This window comes from Ctenopharyngodon idella, chromosome 9 (genome assembly GCF_019924925.1).
Source record: "Ctenopharyngodon idella isolate HZGC_01 chromosome 9, HZGC01, whole genome shotgun sequence".
Classification (NCBI taxonomy): Eukaryota; Metazoa; Chordata; class Actinopteri; order Cypriniformes; family Xenocyprididae; genus Ctenopharyngodon; species Ctenopharyngodon idella.
Window position 1 is genome coordinate 33702928 of NC_067228.1, and position 16641 is coordinate 33719568.

The 16641-nt window shown below is 36.8% G+C and overlaps 1 protein-coding gene across 2 annotated transcripts in view; it reads left to right on the top strand.

Annotated features, from left to right (window-relative positions):
* agps (alkylglycerone phosphate synthase) overlaps nucleotides 1-16641 on the top strand; it is a 50916-nt gene that overhangs the window by 12422 nt on the left and 21853 nt on the right. For both annotated transcript variants that reach the window (XR_007931701.1, XM_051906382.1), the window contains exons 4-12: nucleotides 2-122; nucleotides 1010-1084; nucleotides 1857-1928; nucleotides 3114-3193; nucleotides 5334-5414; nucleotides 6584-6709; nucleotides 6854-6962; nucleotides 12082-12209; nucleotides 15063-15114. Coding sequence is in view for 1 of the 2 variants with exons in the window: in XM_051906382.1 (XP_051762342.1) it covers nucleotides 2-122; nucleotides 1010-1084; nucleotides 1857-1928; nucleotides 3114-3193; nucleotides 5334-5414; nucleotides 6584-6709; nucleotides 6854-6962; nucleotides 12082-12209; nucleotides 15063-15114 (844 nt within the window). In the remaining variant the exon portion in view is untranslated. The remainder of the gene's footprint in view (nucleotide 1; nucleotides 123-1009; nucleotides 1085-1856; nucleotides 1929-3113; nucleotides 3194-5333; nucleotides 5415-6583; nucleotides 6710-6853; nucleotides 6963-12081; nucleotides 12210-15062; nucleotides 15115-16641) is intronic.

Genomic DNA, 16641 nt, shown 5'->3' on the forward strand with positions numbered 1-16641 from the left:
GCCCACTCTGAATTTAAGTGCAGTCGCGCCGCCCAACCTGAACGAGCCCTTCATGGAGGATCTGAAAGCAGCGGGTGTGTCCATGTCACATGATCCGGAGGACCGGGTTTTCCGAGCGCATGGTAAAGAATTTTGTGTCTGGCAGAAACTAGTTTCATTTTACAACAGTTTGTCAATTTTCCAAGCACGCATAAAAATTTTGTCGTGTTTTACCTCATATTTCACCCGTGGGAAATTTGTTTCACACTGGAAGTCAGCATATTTTCATATTTAATGTCTTGATAAAATGTGACAATACAAAAAATTATAACGGTCCTAAAATAGGATTTGTTTATGCAAATTATAATTATTTTATGATTTTAGTTTTGATTTTCTTTTGATTTAGGGGTGAAATAAATTCATTCATTTTTTTTTTTTTTTTTTTTATCACACAATTTCCTAAAAAAGAGTTTGTAAGATTGTGTTAGGATTGCTAACGCTAAAATAAATTAGTAAAAAATATGTATTTTTTTTATTTTAATTTAATTAAAGATGAAGAGTAACACATTACTCTTCATCTTTTATATGAAAATTAGTCATTTAATTTATTATTCATTATACAGATATCTCTAATGCTCACCAAAGCTATATTTATGTGATCAGAAATACAGTAAAAACAGTAATATTGTGAAATATTATTACAATTTAAAACAGCTGTTTTCTATGTGAATATATAGTAAAATGTAATTTATTCCTGTGATCAAAGCTAAATTTACTGTCACTTTTGATCACTTTAATATGTCTTTGCTCAATAAAACTAGTAATTTCTTAAAAAAAATCTAACTTTTAAATGGTGGTGTATTTATTTCAAATTTTGAGCATTACTTCTAATACATCTTACATGGTGCCTCAAGTAAATAAATTAGATCATGTGATCATATTATTCAGATTCAGTTTATTTTGGTTCAGGTACTTTAGCTGGATTTTTCTGTCTTTCTGACAGTGTTTCTTCTCTCCCTCTCTTCCTCAGGTCACTGCCTGCATGAGATCTTTGCCCTGCGCGAGGGGAGGATCGGACGCGTGCCCGACATGGTGGTTTGGCCGAGTGAGTGACTGCAAAGGGTTACCATCCAGTTCAGTGCGTCAGTTTGCTGATTAATATTCATGAGAACCCGCTTTAATTAGAGGGAAAGGGGCGTCGGCCATCCAGTGAGACTCTGGCTGCTCTCTGATTGGTGGATTCCTGACAGGACCCATTTCAGCATCTCTGATTAACGGCTGAGCTTTGATTAGGAGAAAACCCAAGCGGCCAGCAAATCATGTGCCTCCTCTTTATACGCCCCCCATCCAGAACGTTCTCTCTCCTCTACCTCCACGTCCGTCCGGTCATTCAGGGTTCACCCTCAGTAGATTACCCTGTCTCCTTCACACAATCCTCTTTTTCATAATCTTGAAGAAAAGTCACTTTCTCTGCCTCTGAAATGACACGTATTCACCATCCAATCAAATCCCACTGGATATAATCACATTCCGGTTTACATCACAGTACCTGAATATTCTCTTTTACTAAGAAATGTGATGGAGAGTATTGTGTATTTTAAACAATAGGGTATTGAGACATATATAAAGACATTTATAATGTTATAAAAGATTTATATTTCAAATAAATGCTGTTCTTTTGAACTTTCTCTTCATAAAAATAATCCTGAAAAAAATAAAGTATGGTGATTTCCTGAGAGAAAAAAAATAAAACATGATAAGAAATTGCACTGACCCCAAACCTTTGAACGGTACTTTAAGCGTAAGGGGTGTTTGTTAAGATATGAAAGTGGTATGAATAATTTCAGTGTATTATAATGGTGATTTTGTTTCTGCAGGCTGTCACAGTGATGTGGAGAAGATCGTGGATCTGGCCTGCAAACACAACGTCTGCTTGATACCCTACGGAGGCAAGTACTTCCATAAACAAAACACATCTGATGCTCCCAAAAGAGCGTCCAGATGCTTCTCAAAATGAGTTGGAGGGTCTCTGTGAACTTTTGGTGTTTTATCTGAGATGATGATAACAGTAGTTCCAAAATATTTTTATATCAGCATCATCATCTTATATATTGTTTGTGTCATTAAAACAAGATGAAGTCTTACACTGTAGCTGTTGCACATCATATTACTCTTAGATATCTAGTTTGTTTAGCGTGTTTCTCTCTTTGAAATGGAAATAACATGAATTAAATGACAAAATGAATGTTTTTTTTTAGGTTACTTTTATTGTGAATTTACAGTTAAAGTCTTATTGATATACACAACTATTCAAAGGTTAGCAGTCAGTGAGATTTTGTTTTAAGGAATGAATGTTTATTCAGAAAGTTTGCATTAAATTATTGAAAAGTGACAGTAAAGACAATGTCTATCTCAAATAAATGTTCTTTTGAATTTTATGTTTGTCAAATAATACTGGAGAAACATGTTTTGTGGAAATCATGGCTTCTACAAAAATATTAAGCAGCAATATTAACATTTTCAACATTAATAATAATCATAAAAGTTTCTTGAGCAGCAAATCATCATATTAGAATGATTTCTGAAGGATCATGTGACACTGAAGACTGGAGTAATGATGCTGAAAATTCAGCTTTGATCACAGGAATAAATTACATTTTAACATATATTCACATAGAAAATAGTTATTTTAAATATAATAATATTTTACTATTTTTGATCAAATAAACGCAGCCTTGGTGAGCAGAAGAGACTTTCAAAAACATTAAAAACCTCAAAATCTTGACCTCAAACTTTTGAATGGTAGTGTAGTTCATCTAATAATTTTAACAAAGTATTCAGAACATGAACCTAAATCTGTTTAATACTTATTTTTTATTATTCTTAAATTGTGCTGTCTAAATGTGACCTGCAGTGTGACAGAAAATTTGTGTTTTAACAGGATATAGTTGCATGTATTTTAATTAATAATTCCGAAAATAATTGTGGTATTTTTATTTAAACATTTTATGTGTTTACATATTTTATTTATAATCATAAAATGCTGTAAAATTGTGTGAATTAGATTTGACATTTCTGAGGAGAACAGATACTCTACAGAGCTTCTCTCCAATCTCTCTCTCTCTCTGGATCAGGTGGTACGAGTGTGTCCAGTGCTCTAGAGTGCCCTCGTGAGGAGACTCGCTCCATTGTTTCTTTAGACACATCTCAGATGGTGAGTGTTTACAGCAACACATGCAGGCGTGACATACCGACACTCATTCAGCACCTGTGCGTGTGTGCGTGCGTGTGTGCGTGCGTGTGTGCGTGCGTGTGCGTGTGTGTGTGCGTGTGTATTTATGTAGCATATATTAAATGTACATACATACAGAGCTCTCTCTGTACTGTCTACTGCTCTGTTCTTCTCTCCTTCTCCCCTCTCTTTCGTTTCTCTCTTGTGTTCCCCTTCGCATATTTCATCTGCTGCTCTGACCTTGGCTGGCCTGTTTTGGGGGTCGTGGGGTCATGCACATGAAAGGCAGTGAGTCATAAGCGCGGTTGTTTTATGAGCGCAGTGGCGTGATTGATAGCTGAGGGGCGGAGCTAACTTTGGTTTCCTGAAGAGCATTTAACCCCTGTGGGACAAAACCAGCATGATAGTCAGAAAGCCTGAAACACACACCAGCTAAAGCCCGAGCTGTAGGGAAGCTGTGATTGTGTGTGTGTTTTTATTGTTCAATTGAGGAAATGTGCTGATTTTTCACCAGAGGAAAGATTATTACAGGTCATCACGCTATGTCAGACGAGATGGTTTGCAGCGGTTTGTGTGGCTGTGGTTCACACACACACACACACACACACACACACACACACACACACACAGTGACCTCTCTCAGTCCTGACTCACTAAGCTCAGATATGTGGGCTGAGTTTAACGGCAGTGTGGTTTGAGTCCTGCGAACACGCTCACAATGCACCTTAATCTAAATCTCAGTCTCTCTCTCATTCTAGCGTATTAGAATCATTTTAACTAGTCTGTTTTTTGTGTTTATAATCTATTGTCTACTGTATTGTACTTTATTGCATCGTGTATCTCACATTTTACTGTCTTGGGTCATATGCACATACACTGTTTTTGTCCTGTATTGTTCTGTATACTAGAGATTTGCAAACCAGTATATTTTAATAATCGAGTAGTTTGCGTTTTTACTGAATGACTGCTGTGAGCGAATAGTCAGTCTTAAGGATGCTGTTATAATTACGTGGATTGAGAGTCATGTTCGATCACAGGTGTTTGTTGAGGGTGTTCTCATAATGGAAGTGTTTCTAAACGTTGATGTATTCTTGACTTTTGATTTGCATTGACTTGCTTTGATTTTACATTAATGTACACTGATGTATTTTTAATTAACAAAAACATTGTTACCCCTAACATTCAACATATACTATCATTCATAGGTTTGTGGTCAGTAAGAATTTTTTCCTTTAAAGAAATTAATGCTTTTATGCAGCAAGGAAGCATTAAATTGATCAAAAGTGACAGTAAAGACATTTAGAATGTTATAAGAGATTTCTATTTCAACTAAATGCTGTTCATTTGAACTTTCTATTCGTCAAACTATCCTAAAATCCACGGTTTCCACACAAATCTGAACCAGCACAATTGTTTTCAATACTGATAATAATCAGAAATGTTTCTTGAGCATCAAATCATCATATTAGAATGATTTCTGAAGGATCATGTGACAAGTAATGATGCTGAAAATTCAGCTTTGATCACAGGAATAAATTAAACTTTACTATATATTCACATAGAAAACACATATTTTAAATGATAATAATATTTCACACTATTACTGTTTTTACTGTATTTTTGATTAAATAAATGCAGCAAATCTGACCACAAACTTAAATGGTAGTGTATATCCATCTACAACATACTTTCATTCCATTTTCTCTTTTATTTTCACAAATTTGACTGCATTCAGCGAGCTCAACCACTCAACTCCGTTACCAAGATTTTGTTCTGAATTTTCAACCCTGTTACCAATTCAGGTTTTTCTCTGTTTAATTGTGATGTTTATTCTGTGTTTATTGTTAGAAAATAACAAGATTAAACAAAGTTTCTAAGAATGCCTGATACAAAATGTTTCTAAATATACTTCGAAACCCTCACTTAAACTATGTAATTTGAAACATTTTGGTAGCAGGGTTGCAAAAATGAATAAAAATGAATAAAAAATGAAAAGGCTTTGTTTTGAACCTTATTTTACCCTATTCATGGGTAAAGAGCTCTCATGTTGACTGACAAATGTTACAACGAGAAGATTCCCTGAGTGACCTGTTGTCTTCTGCTGTTTGTTCCTTTTGTTTAGAACCGAATATTGTGGATTGATGAGAAGAATCTAACGGCGCATGTGGAGGCTGGAATCATCGGACAGGATCTGGAGAGACAGGTCATTGATCCACACACTGATTTCACAAGCGTTTCAGTGCAGAGCAAAGAGCTTTCTGCCCTTTCCTAAGTATTTATGTATGTGTGTGTGGTTCAGGTATTCCCTAAATGTCCCCACAAGGATAGTATTACCAGAAATTGTTGAGCTTATGGGGACATTTTTGGTCCCCATGAGGAAAACGGCTTATAAATCAAACTAAGTGATGCTTTTTGGAAATGTAAAAATGCAGAAAGTTTTCTGTGATTTAGGGGTAAGGTTAGAGGACACAAGTTACAGTTTGTTCAGTATAAAAATCATTATGTCTATGGAAAGTCCCCATAAAACATGGAAACCCGACATTCATGTTCATGCTGAAGGGTAAAAACAGGCCGTTTGCTTGTGTCTTCCTGTCTGTCCACAAACACACAGCAGATGGTCCCATCAAACTAATGTCGAAAAATGCCACTGGTGCTGCTGGTGTGGTGTAGTATTGTGTGTGTGTGTGTTTGTGTGTGAGATGCATCACAATCAGCCCTTCACAGTGTGTGTGTATGTGTGTGTGTTGGTGTGAAGGGATGCAGGACAGATGGTGGAACATTAAAGTGTGTTTGTGTCTCTCGGGGGTTTCCTTAATAAAATCACATGGAGCGTGTGTTTTATCTGAGACTGATCAATAAGTCCATCAGCGCTCTCACAGGTATACGGCTGTCACGCTCACACCCTCCGTATCGAGAGTCTGACCGCAGGAAACGCGTCTGTAACGCTCCATAAGCCTTCAGTACCTCTGTGTTTATCCAGAAACACATTTCCTGTGAGGCTGTTGTGTTTTATTGACAGTCACATTTTATTATGAAACTGACATCGTCCTGCTTCCTGGATGCTGATTGGTTACATCGATCCAGCTGTGCTAAAATACACGATGTTGTAACAGCGATGATGTTCAGCATCTGTTCACCAGCTGCGTTGTTTATCCAGGATTTTTTTATATATATAATTTTTGTTGCCCCAAGCAAGATTCAGATTTGTTTTACGGTGAAATCTACCTCTAAGGTTTGCTTTGTGTTTCAAAAAGAATATGAGAACAACCAAATCACTTACAAATCACCCTTTTCCCTGTATGGTAGCATTAGACCATGTGACCATCAGGAGTCCACTAAATCTCTGAGGTTGTTTGTGTTTTGTCTGTGTAGTTGAACGAGCATGGTTACTGTACGGGCCACGAGCCGGACTCCATGGAGTTCAGTTCTCTGGGCGGCTGGGTGGCGACGCGCGCCTCAGGCATGAAGAAGAACATCTATGGCAACATTGAGGACCTGGTATGTCTTCCTGTCTCTCAACACACACAAACATACAAAGCTCATTTAAAACGTTCACCCCACACACTTCAGACATGTTTTATCCACATCAGTCTTGTGAAGTTGTTGGTCATTCATGTTACCTGTGATCTGATGTGTTCCCAGGTGGTGCATATAAAGATGGTGACCCCTAGAGGAGTGATTGAGAAGAGCTGTCTGGGGCCCCGCATGTCCACTGGCCCCGACATACATCACTTCATAATGGGCTCAGAAGGTACGGACACATTGTGTGTGAGGAATGTATCTGAAATGTCTCAAGAAACCTTGAATCTCAAGAAACCTGTCAAGAACATGTCTGGGTCACATTTCACCTCAAACATATATTTGGACTTTTCTTGACAATTAAAGGGATAGTTCACCCAAAAATGAAAATTCTGTCATCATTTACTCACTCTCAAGTTCTTCCAAACCTGTATGAGTTTCTTTCTTCCGTTGAACACAAAAGAAGATATTTTGAAGAATATGGGTAACCAAACAGTTGACGGCACCCATTGACTTCCGTAGTATTTTTGGACGTCAGTGGGGCCCATCAACTGTCTTTTGTGTTCAACGGAAGAAAGAATACAGGTTTGGAAGAACTTGAGAGTAAGTAAATGATGAATTTTCATTTTTGGGTGAACTATCCCTTTAAGCATTAAACACCAATTTTAAACACCATTTCCTAATGTTTAATAGTCTTAAAGGGGACCTATTATGCAAAATTCACTTTTACATGGTGTTTGAACATAAATGTGTGTTGGCAGTGTGTGTACACAACCACCTTATAATGATAAAAATCCACCTACTCCTTTTTTTTTAATCCCCATAAAACTCATAGAACACGCCGTTTTCATTTTCTGTACAAAGTGATGTCACACTGTACAGGCCCCGCCCACGACTGCTGATGGACTCTTTTGTATTAGCATAGACCCCGCCCTGAACGAGTTGTACACTGTCCGCCTTTACCTCCAGGCTGGAGCAGCTGTAGTGTCAAGATTGTCTTGAGGTGTTTTGTTGTTGGATGTAAGAGTGAACATAACAGTCTTCATTTACTCCAAACATCAGAGCTGCTGAAGATGCAGTGGATTAGTTTTATTTTTGAAGGGAATGCACCCCCATATACCTAAATTCGTTTATGTCTGCGCAAATCATTTTACACCAGACGAGGATCAATTCAAAGGAACAATACAAAACAGGTTTTGCTAAAAAGTTGTTACTCAAGGATGGATCAGTACTAACTGTTCGTGATCCAGGAAGAGAGAGTTTATGTATAAGACTTTAATGCACACTTCTTGTACTGCTTTTTATTCAGCTCTTACTGTGATTTTCTGGAGTGAAAATGGACGCTTCATCTTTTGTGTGAAGTACAACTTCATAAAACTTATCAGTAAAGTTTTGGCCATCATTCGGACGGGGTCCAGTACAACAGGCTTGCACTAATAATGGATAAAAGCAAGATGACAACATAAGTTATAACTGTAATTAAACCAAACTATACCTGTTCTGTCTCCATGCAGCATATATTCTCTGGCTCTGTAGGCATTATTGTCTGACTCCGGTTCGAACTGAACACTGAACAAGTGCATGAGATTATCCTGTTTTGTTGCTGCATGAGCTCTTGAAGCTCCGCACTCTTCTTGAAAGGGGGCCGGGAGCAGCAGCTTATTAGCATTTAAAGGGACACACAAAAATGGTGTGTTATTGTTCACCTACAAAAAGCGGCAATTTTAACATGCTATAAAAATGATCTGTGGGGTATTTTGAGCTGAAACTTCACATACACACTCTGGAGACATCAGAGACTTATTTTACATCTTGTGAAAAGGGGCATATTGGGTCCTCTTTACTTTTCTTTATGTAAAATTTCTCAATTCTATCTTTTGATGTTGAGGTGAAATGACAGCCTGTATTTGTTTGCAGTTGTGCTTCAGGTGACCTGAGTTTTAATACCAAACTGTGGTCCTTTCTGATCCCGCCCCCTAAATAATTAAATAAAATTATCTAAATGGAGGCAAACAATGTCAAAAAATGGTATTAACTAAAGCCCAAAGTGTACTTCAGTTTTGACGCACATGCTTAGCAAATGTTTGTTGTTCCGTCTATTCGGTTTAATTTTTAACTATGAAACAATGGGCTGGGCAAGTGTCGCCACTTTGTGGACAAACTAAATGGGGCAAGGAGCATGCTTGAACTCGAGGGTACAAAGTGCATGCAGTTAAAAAAATTGGGCTGTGCACGTCCTATGGTGATGGTATACTTTATGCATACTCTACTCTACATGTAAAACCAAAATATGCGTTGAGCCGGTAGATGCTCTGAATATCTCAGCCTGAAGTATCTGGTCACAGTGCTTTTGTATTCATGACAACGAGCATTTCTTTCTCTGGATTAAGCAAGTTTAATCATGAGTCTTCAAGGATTTATTAATTGAAGGTCAGGCACAGATTCTCTAGACTTCAGTTTGACATTGTTTAGGGCACTGGTAGTGATAAGCATGCTAAAGGGTGTTTGTACTGAATTGTATCAATCACTTTAGGATTTCAAAAACAGTCCTCTTTATCAGAGAGAGTCGTAACGCAAAGTTTTTGTTGTACAGGACTTTATCATGTTGCCCTATTTGGGACTCTTACAGAGCATCCTAAAGTCTTGTCCAGTCTGCATTTTTTTTTTCTAGGCAACTGCACAGTTATACAGCAAGAGACTGTCTGACCAACACATAAAGTGACCAACCACAATTCTCTTTTTATGTGTCGTTTAGAGGCAGATAAATCTAAAATAGATGGATAATTAAGCAAATTAAACTCTTCTAGTAGTGAACCTGTAGTTTACCTCAAATAAAACTTGAGGCTGAGACCATATTTAGGCGTCCCTGTTAGCCAGTAGGGGGCGGTGAAACATGTTTAGCTTAGTGTATGACTTGTGGTAATGTTTCTCACAAATACATACAGACTCTCCTCAGACAGGGCAACAGGTCAGAAGTATGTGCTTGATATTTTTCATGTGTCATGATTCTGTTTAAAAGTATCAACCTTATTCAAAGGAAATTAATTTGTCTCTCTAAATATTCATTAAGCCATTCATGAGGCCCTGAAGTGATGAAAATGGGCCATAACCATTGTATTTAGCAAAATGTTCTGCAGCTCTTTATGGCTCATATGAATTCTTTGTGGGAGGATGATTGTTTCTCAGGATTAATCTGCATTAATTAAACATTCATGATTCCATTAGGAGGGACATCTGGCTTCTCTAATGGCTTTGTAATGTCAGGGGCATTTAAACGCTAAAGAAGGACACGTTTCACCTTTTCCCCTCCGGCGCGCTAAAGTTCAGATGACAGAATTATTGTTGTTGTTTTTACGGCGGTCAGGAGATCTTTAGATGTGAGGATTCTAGTCTCAGAGGTGTGTGTGTGTGTGTGTGTGTGTGTTTGATGCTAAACCGGGTTTTTGTAATGTTTAAAGAAATATTCTAGCCGTACTGTACTGGGATAGAACAGAAGTTCAGTATTTAACCTGAAAGAATCCTTGTTATAATGCAGTGGTTGTATGAGCACTGTAAAAATATCCTGGTAAATTTATGAAAAAAAACCCCCAAAAAAACTGGCACCTGTTGTTGCCAGAAATTCACAATCCAGTAAAAAAAAAAGACAATACAAGAGAGATAATATTTCAGGGGATGGTATATTTCAAATTTGTAAACATACATTTCATTAAGTGATATAATGTTAATATATGAAGTTACTTGAACTACAAACAACTGCTTTGTACCTTAAAATTACTAACTACCATAATAACACAGGTGGTACAGTAGAAAAAAAAACACGATGAATCAGTTTATTGTAAATGGCCCATCTTTAAAACATGGTCAGTATTTGTATATAAATATACAAAAATATTAACTAAATTGTAATAAAATACTCAAATGTACATTGCTAAGAAGAAACAAAACAATTAAAATATAATCATATGTGATGTGTCACTCAGGAAATGTCCTTTTACTGCATTTACACTGTAAATTATATGGTAATTCATAGTTTGTTTTTCCGAAAGCCATAAATTTGACAGTATTTTACTGTAAAATTACGTATAATACGATGTCAAACCATTTACTTTAACCGTTTTTACACTGTAAAGTATGACAATTCATAGTTTTTCATTTCCAAAAACCATAAATTTGACAGCATTTTAAAGTAAAATTACATATAATGTGATGTTAAACAATTTAATTTTGCTGTTTTGACACTGTAAATTATATGGTAATTCATAATTTTTATTTCCAAAAACCAAAAATTTGAAAGTAAAATTAATTGCTGTATAATGCAACATTAAACCATTTTCTTTTACTGTTTTGCACCATTAATTATACAGTATTTCATATTTTTTATTTAAAAAAAACCCATTTTGACAGTATTTTACAGTAAAATTACATACTGTATAATGTGATGTTAAACCATTTACTTTCACTGTTTTTACTCTGTAAATTATATGGCAATTCATAGTTTTTATTTCCAAAAACAATAAATTTGACCGTATTTTGCAGTAAAATTACATAAAATTTGATGTTAAACCATTTACTTTTACTGTATTTACACAAGTAAAATTACATATGATGTGATGTTAAACCATTTACACCGTATATGGTAAGGTAACTTACAGTTAAACCTATCAGCAGGTTTTTACTGTAGCATTTTAGTGCAGAAATGTTGAGTGAAGGGTGAAGATGAGTGGTGTTTAGATGCTGAGGTATGTTCTGCTCATAAAGCTTCATCCAGCATACGGTCTCAATGATGGGTCGTATAAACTCTCCACAGGACTGTTACACATTCATATATGTTCGCTTGCTTTGGGCTTTCAGTAATGAGTCTAGAAGCCCAGACTCAGAGCAGCAGACACAGGGTTTCCCTCAGGGGTCAGAGGTCATGCTGGTTTGGGACAGGAAGCCTGCTGCGCCAGGCCCACGGTGACTCTGCTCTCCCCCCAGTGTGTCGTTTGATACTGACCTGCTTTATGTCACAGAACACACAGTCTGTAAATCTCTTTGCTTCCTTTTGTAGTTGGAGAAACTTGAGCGTTCAGGTGAAAATGAACATGCAGGTCTCCTGCGGAGAGTCAGGGGCTCCTTTCATATGTGTGTGTGTGCTGCGAACAGCTCTCTGACTGACTGTTAGATCCTTTGGTTGATGTTAAGGACTATTCAAATACAAATCACACACATTTTTTAGCCCTTGTTGTGTGATACAGTAATGCTGAATCAGATCAAACCTCATTTGAAAACTGCTGTGATACTCATTATGACTGCATCACTCCCGTCTGTTCACACACATGCCAATGGTGTATATGTGTCTCACTCCTTAGGAACTCTGGGAGTGGTGACTGAAGTTACAATGAAGATCCGACCCGTTCCTGAGTATCAGAAGTACGGCTCTGTTGTCTTCCCAAACTTCCAGCAGGGTGTGGCGTGCCTGAGAGAGGTGGCCAGACAGGTCAGTACAGGCCTACGTGTGACTCAAAACTAACCCAGCCAGGGGTTGGCTAATTTAATTTTCTGGTGATATTCTGTTAGTTTTCAGATTTTATAATGTGTGTATATCATTTTAATATGCTAAATTGGCGCTCAAGTAAGCACCATGCCTTATGTAAGGTGCTGAATTCACTGTATATTTGACAACTGTTATCACATGTCTTTTCAAGAAAAGCATTGTTTTGAAGATATAAGTACACAGTGTTTTTTTTTTTTGCAGTGATGCCATAGAAGAAACATTTTGGGTCACTTTTCAGTGATCAGTTCTTAAAAGAACCATTTTTTTATTGAGCGTCAAGAACATTTTAATCTGAATAACCTTTTGTGGAATGGAAAGATTCCATGCATGGTAAAGTTTCTTCATGGAACCATCAATGCCAATCAGTGTTAAAGGATTAGTTCACTTGAAAATGAAAATTAGCCCAAGCTTTACTCACCCTCAAGCCATCCCAGGTGTATATGACTTTCTTCTTTCTGATGAACACAATTGGCGAAATATTAATAAATATCGTGACGCATTCAAACTTTATAATGGCAGTGAACAGGAGTCACGAGTATGAGCTGAAGAAAGTGCTTCCATCCACATCCATCCATCATAAACATACTCCACACGGCTCCTGGGGGTTAATAAAGACCTTCTGAAGTGAAGTGATGCGTTTGTGTAAGAAAAATATCCATATTTAACAAGTTATGAAGTAAAATATCTAGCTTCCGCCAGACCGCCTTCCGTATTCAACTTACGAAAAAAACAGAACTGGCGTCAGTTAAGCTTTTTCCGTAAGTTGAATAGGGAAGGTGTAGGACGTAGCGCAAGTGTTTTGAACTGTGAGAGCTTTACACTTTCTTCATAAGTAGAATATGGAAGGCAGTCTGGTGGAAGCTAGATATTTTACTTCATAACTTGTTAAATATGGATATTTCTTTTTATACAAACGCATTGTTTCGCTTCAGAAGACCTTTATTAACCCCCCGGAGCCGTGTGGAATACGCTTATATATAAACGAATGATTCAGCGTTTTGAACGAATCGGTTGAGTCAAAGATTCAATCCCTGCATCCCAATGTGCATACTATCCACCCTATCCGCCCTAGATAGTATTGAGTATTACTAATGTCACATACTATTTAGGATGGATAGAATGCACATTGAGACGCAGGCAATGACTCATTCATGAACAACTGCCTCATTCTTGAATGAATCAGCCATTGGAATGAATCGTTTGAACGAATGACTCAATGATTCACTTATTAAGACGGTTACTTGCCGCCACCTACTGGTGGTTTAGTTTAATTTTTAAAAGTATCATTTCCCCCCAACATTTCTTATTTGAGTTTTCAAAAAATATTTAAAACAATCCCATAACATTATTTAATGTTGTAATTTTTTTTTTAATTGTAAATTATTTAATTTGATTGGTAACAGCCATTAGTGTCTTATTCTAATTGAATTTATTGAACAAACTTAAGAATTAAAAAATAAAAGATGAATCATACATTTTACATGAATCATACAGGATTGGGTGGGGGGAAATTGCCCCTTGTAAAGGTAAAAAAAAAAAAAAAAAAAAAAAAAAAATGCCCTCAGTGTAAATATCACAAATATGCAGATTTATATGTCAAAGCTGGAATATTCTGAAAGGATATTGCTTCAGAATAAATTTATATTTACACCAAAAAAAAAAAAATCCTATTTTTTCCAGACAAGCAACTGTTTTACTCAGACAAGTGAATGACCGATTTACTTTTATATTTATGTGTGTGTATGTATGTGTGTGTATATATATATATATATATATATATATATATATATATGTGTGTGTGTGTGTGGCATTAAAAAGCATTAAATTAGATTTGATGAAACCTGTAGAAACCCTGTGTTTGTTTCTTTCTTGAGAATGTCTATTTCATAAATGTTTATTTGCACTATCATTCACTTGCACTACTGTCACTGTGACTTATTTGCACTACTGTTTCTGACTACCATCTCTCATATGTCATGTATATACCATATATGCCATTTTATATCTGTATTTTTATCTTCTTTAACTTTATTAATATCATAAATATGTTTATTTGCACTACCGTTTAGCACAAGCGCCATATACTGTCAGGGAGTGAATTTGCACGTTCACTCTGCGCATCGGCAGTAAAAATCGCTTGGGAATGAACACGAAAAATGCTGCCGATAAGCGCGTGTGATATTCGTCCCGGTGTGTATAGACCTTAAAACTAAAAAAATTCAGATGACCAAAATATGACTAAAACTAAATGGCATTTTAGTCAAAAGACTATGACTAAAACTAAATGAAAATGAAAATTTGCTGTCAAAATGAAGACTGATGCCTGTAAAGAAGCTTTATTAAAGAGTGTATGTTGAATGAGGCAGTGTGTGAACCTGGAGCTCTGCTCAGACTCGGGCTAATGGCCTCAGATCTGGCCTTCTCATTAGTCTGTGCGCTGCTGCTGATGTAGCCGTTATTGATGAGCGCGGTGTTAGCGTTCTGTACAGCACTGCTTCTTATTAGTCCATAAACAAACTGTGATCCAAACTTAAAATGAAATTATTGATTATGCTGTTCAGGACCTGCACTGCTCCTCCATCCGTTTGTCTTTGCCCAAGGCTGCCTTTAAATAAAACGGGTTATATTTTAATTGGAATATCATTTTGCTGTACTGTAGGTGTTTCCTAACAACAAAAAAAATACTGGCTGAGCAATAATAATGTTAATAAAAATGTAGGAGAGGGTCATTATACGCCTCCGTCTATTAATCTGTTTCTGTTTGAGCTTATTTCGTTTTCTTTATTCTTGTTTCAGAGATGTGCTCCAGCATCCATTCGGCTAATGGACAACGAGCAGTTTCAGTTCGGTGAGCTGCATTTTTCCTTCTAATCACATGTTTAAGCCCATGTTACTTTCTTTCTTCTGTGGAACAAAAAAGATATTTTGAAGAATCTTCACAGAGCTCTTTTACAATAACAGTAGTGACGACTGCCTTAGTCGCATTAGTCCATGTCCCGCTTGTGATGTCAAACGAAATCATTGTGTGATGTATTTAAAAGGGGTCCTATTATGTTAATTTACAGGTTAATCATTTTGTTTATGGGGTCTACAAGAATATGTTTATATCATTTAATGTTTTCTCATAATTCACATTGTTTCAGCTCCTCTCTTCCCAGTCTGTCAGTCACGCTCTGTTTAGTTCCTGTCTCTATGAAGCCCCTCCTTCTGAAAAGCTCAATGTGCTCTGATTGGTTGGCTGGAGCAGTGTGTTGTGATTGGTCAAGCGCGTTGATCGTGTTTTGGAAATGTCCCGCCCCTTAACATAACCGCCAGTTTCAACACACTACTAACTCAACCAGGCCCCGCCCCTTTATTTTGGGCAGGAATAATTTAAATGAGGAATATTGTGACGTATTCGTTTCCGGAAGAAAACTCAAGACTCAAAACTCAAGAGCTGATTGAGACGCACCCTGTATCATTTAGTTTTAGTCGTATATGTGATATGTTTAATTTCCGGGATCCTCAAAAAGTGTTTTACAAAGAAAGCTGGCTTGAATGAAGGGAAAACGATGACGTGTGGGAGTGCAGGGTGTGTTGTCATGGTTACAGTGCTGAACTTGTGTCTTGTGTGTTGTGTGGGCTGATCTCAGATCAGACAGGGATTCACTCAGCAATAACACAAACCTCAGGAAACTGCCGTAACATACGCAGTGATCTGTTTGCTTTAAGAAGCAATGTCTTGTTACTTGCATTCATGTTCATGTATATAGCATATGCTTTTTAAAGGTGTGGAGTGTGTAATTACACAAATAATTATGGTCCTGAACACACTGAACACTCCCTGCAGCCCTTCTGTCCTTATTCACACAACAGGTGTGTCTTTCTGAATGGTTGTTTAATATCGTAGTTATGTAAAGGCAAATTAGAAACTGTGATTCTCAAAGTCAAAACATTACTGCTGTACCAAAAAAAAAAAAAATCATTTTTAATATGCAGTTGCTGATTAATTTATCTACTGAGCTATAAAATCCTGGAACTGACAGTGGCAGATGTAAGGATGAAGATATTAATGTGTTAATTAATATTAATAACATTAATATTTACTTCAGAACTCATTCTATTATGCTGATTTGCTGCTCAATAAACATTTTCTTGTTATTATCAATGTTGAAAACAGTTGTGCTTAGAGATGCACCGATGTATCGGCCAACAGTCGGTATCGGCCGATAAAAGCTATTATTATCACTGTCGGCCATCGGCTGATTGTTTAAAAAAACTGCCGAAGGTCAGGGCCGATTATATCCTGTCAATCAAAAGGGTGCGGAAAAACGTGTCAGACTGCAGCTCGTACATATTGTGTGTGAAGAAAATCACTCCTGTTGAATTTTAACGC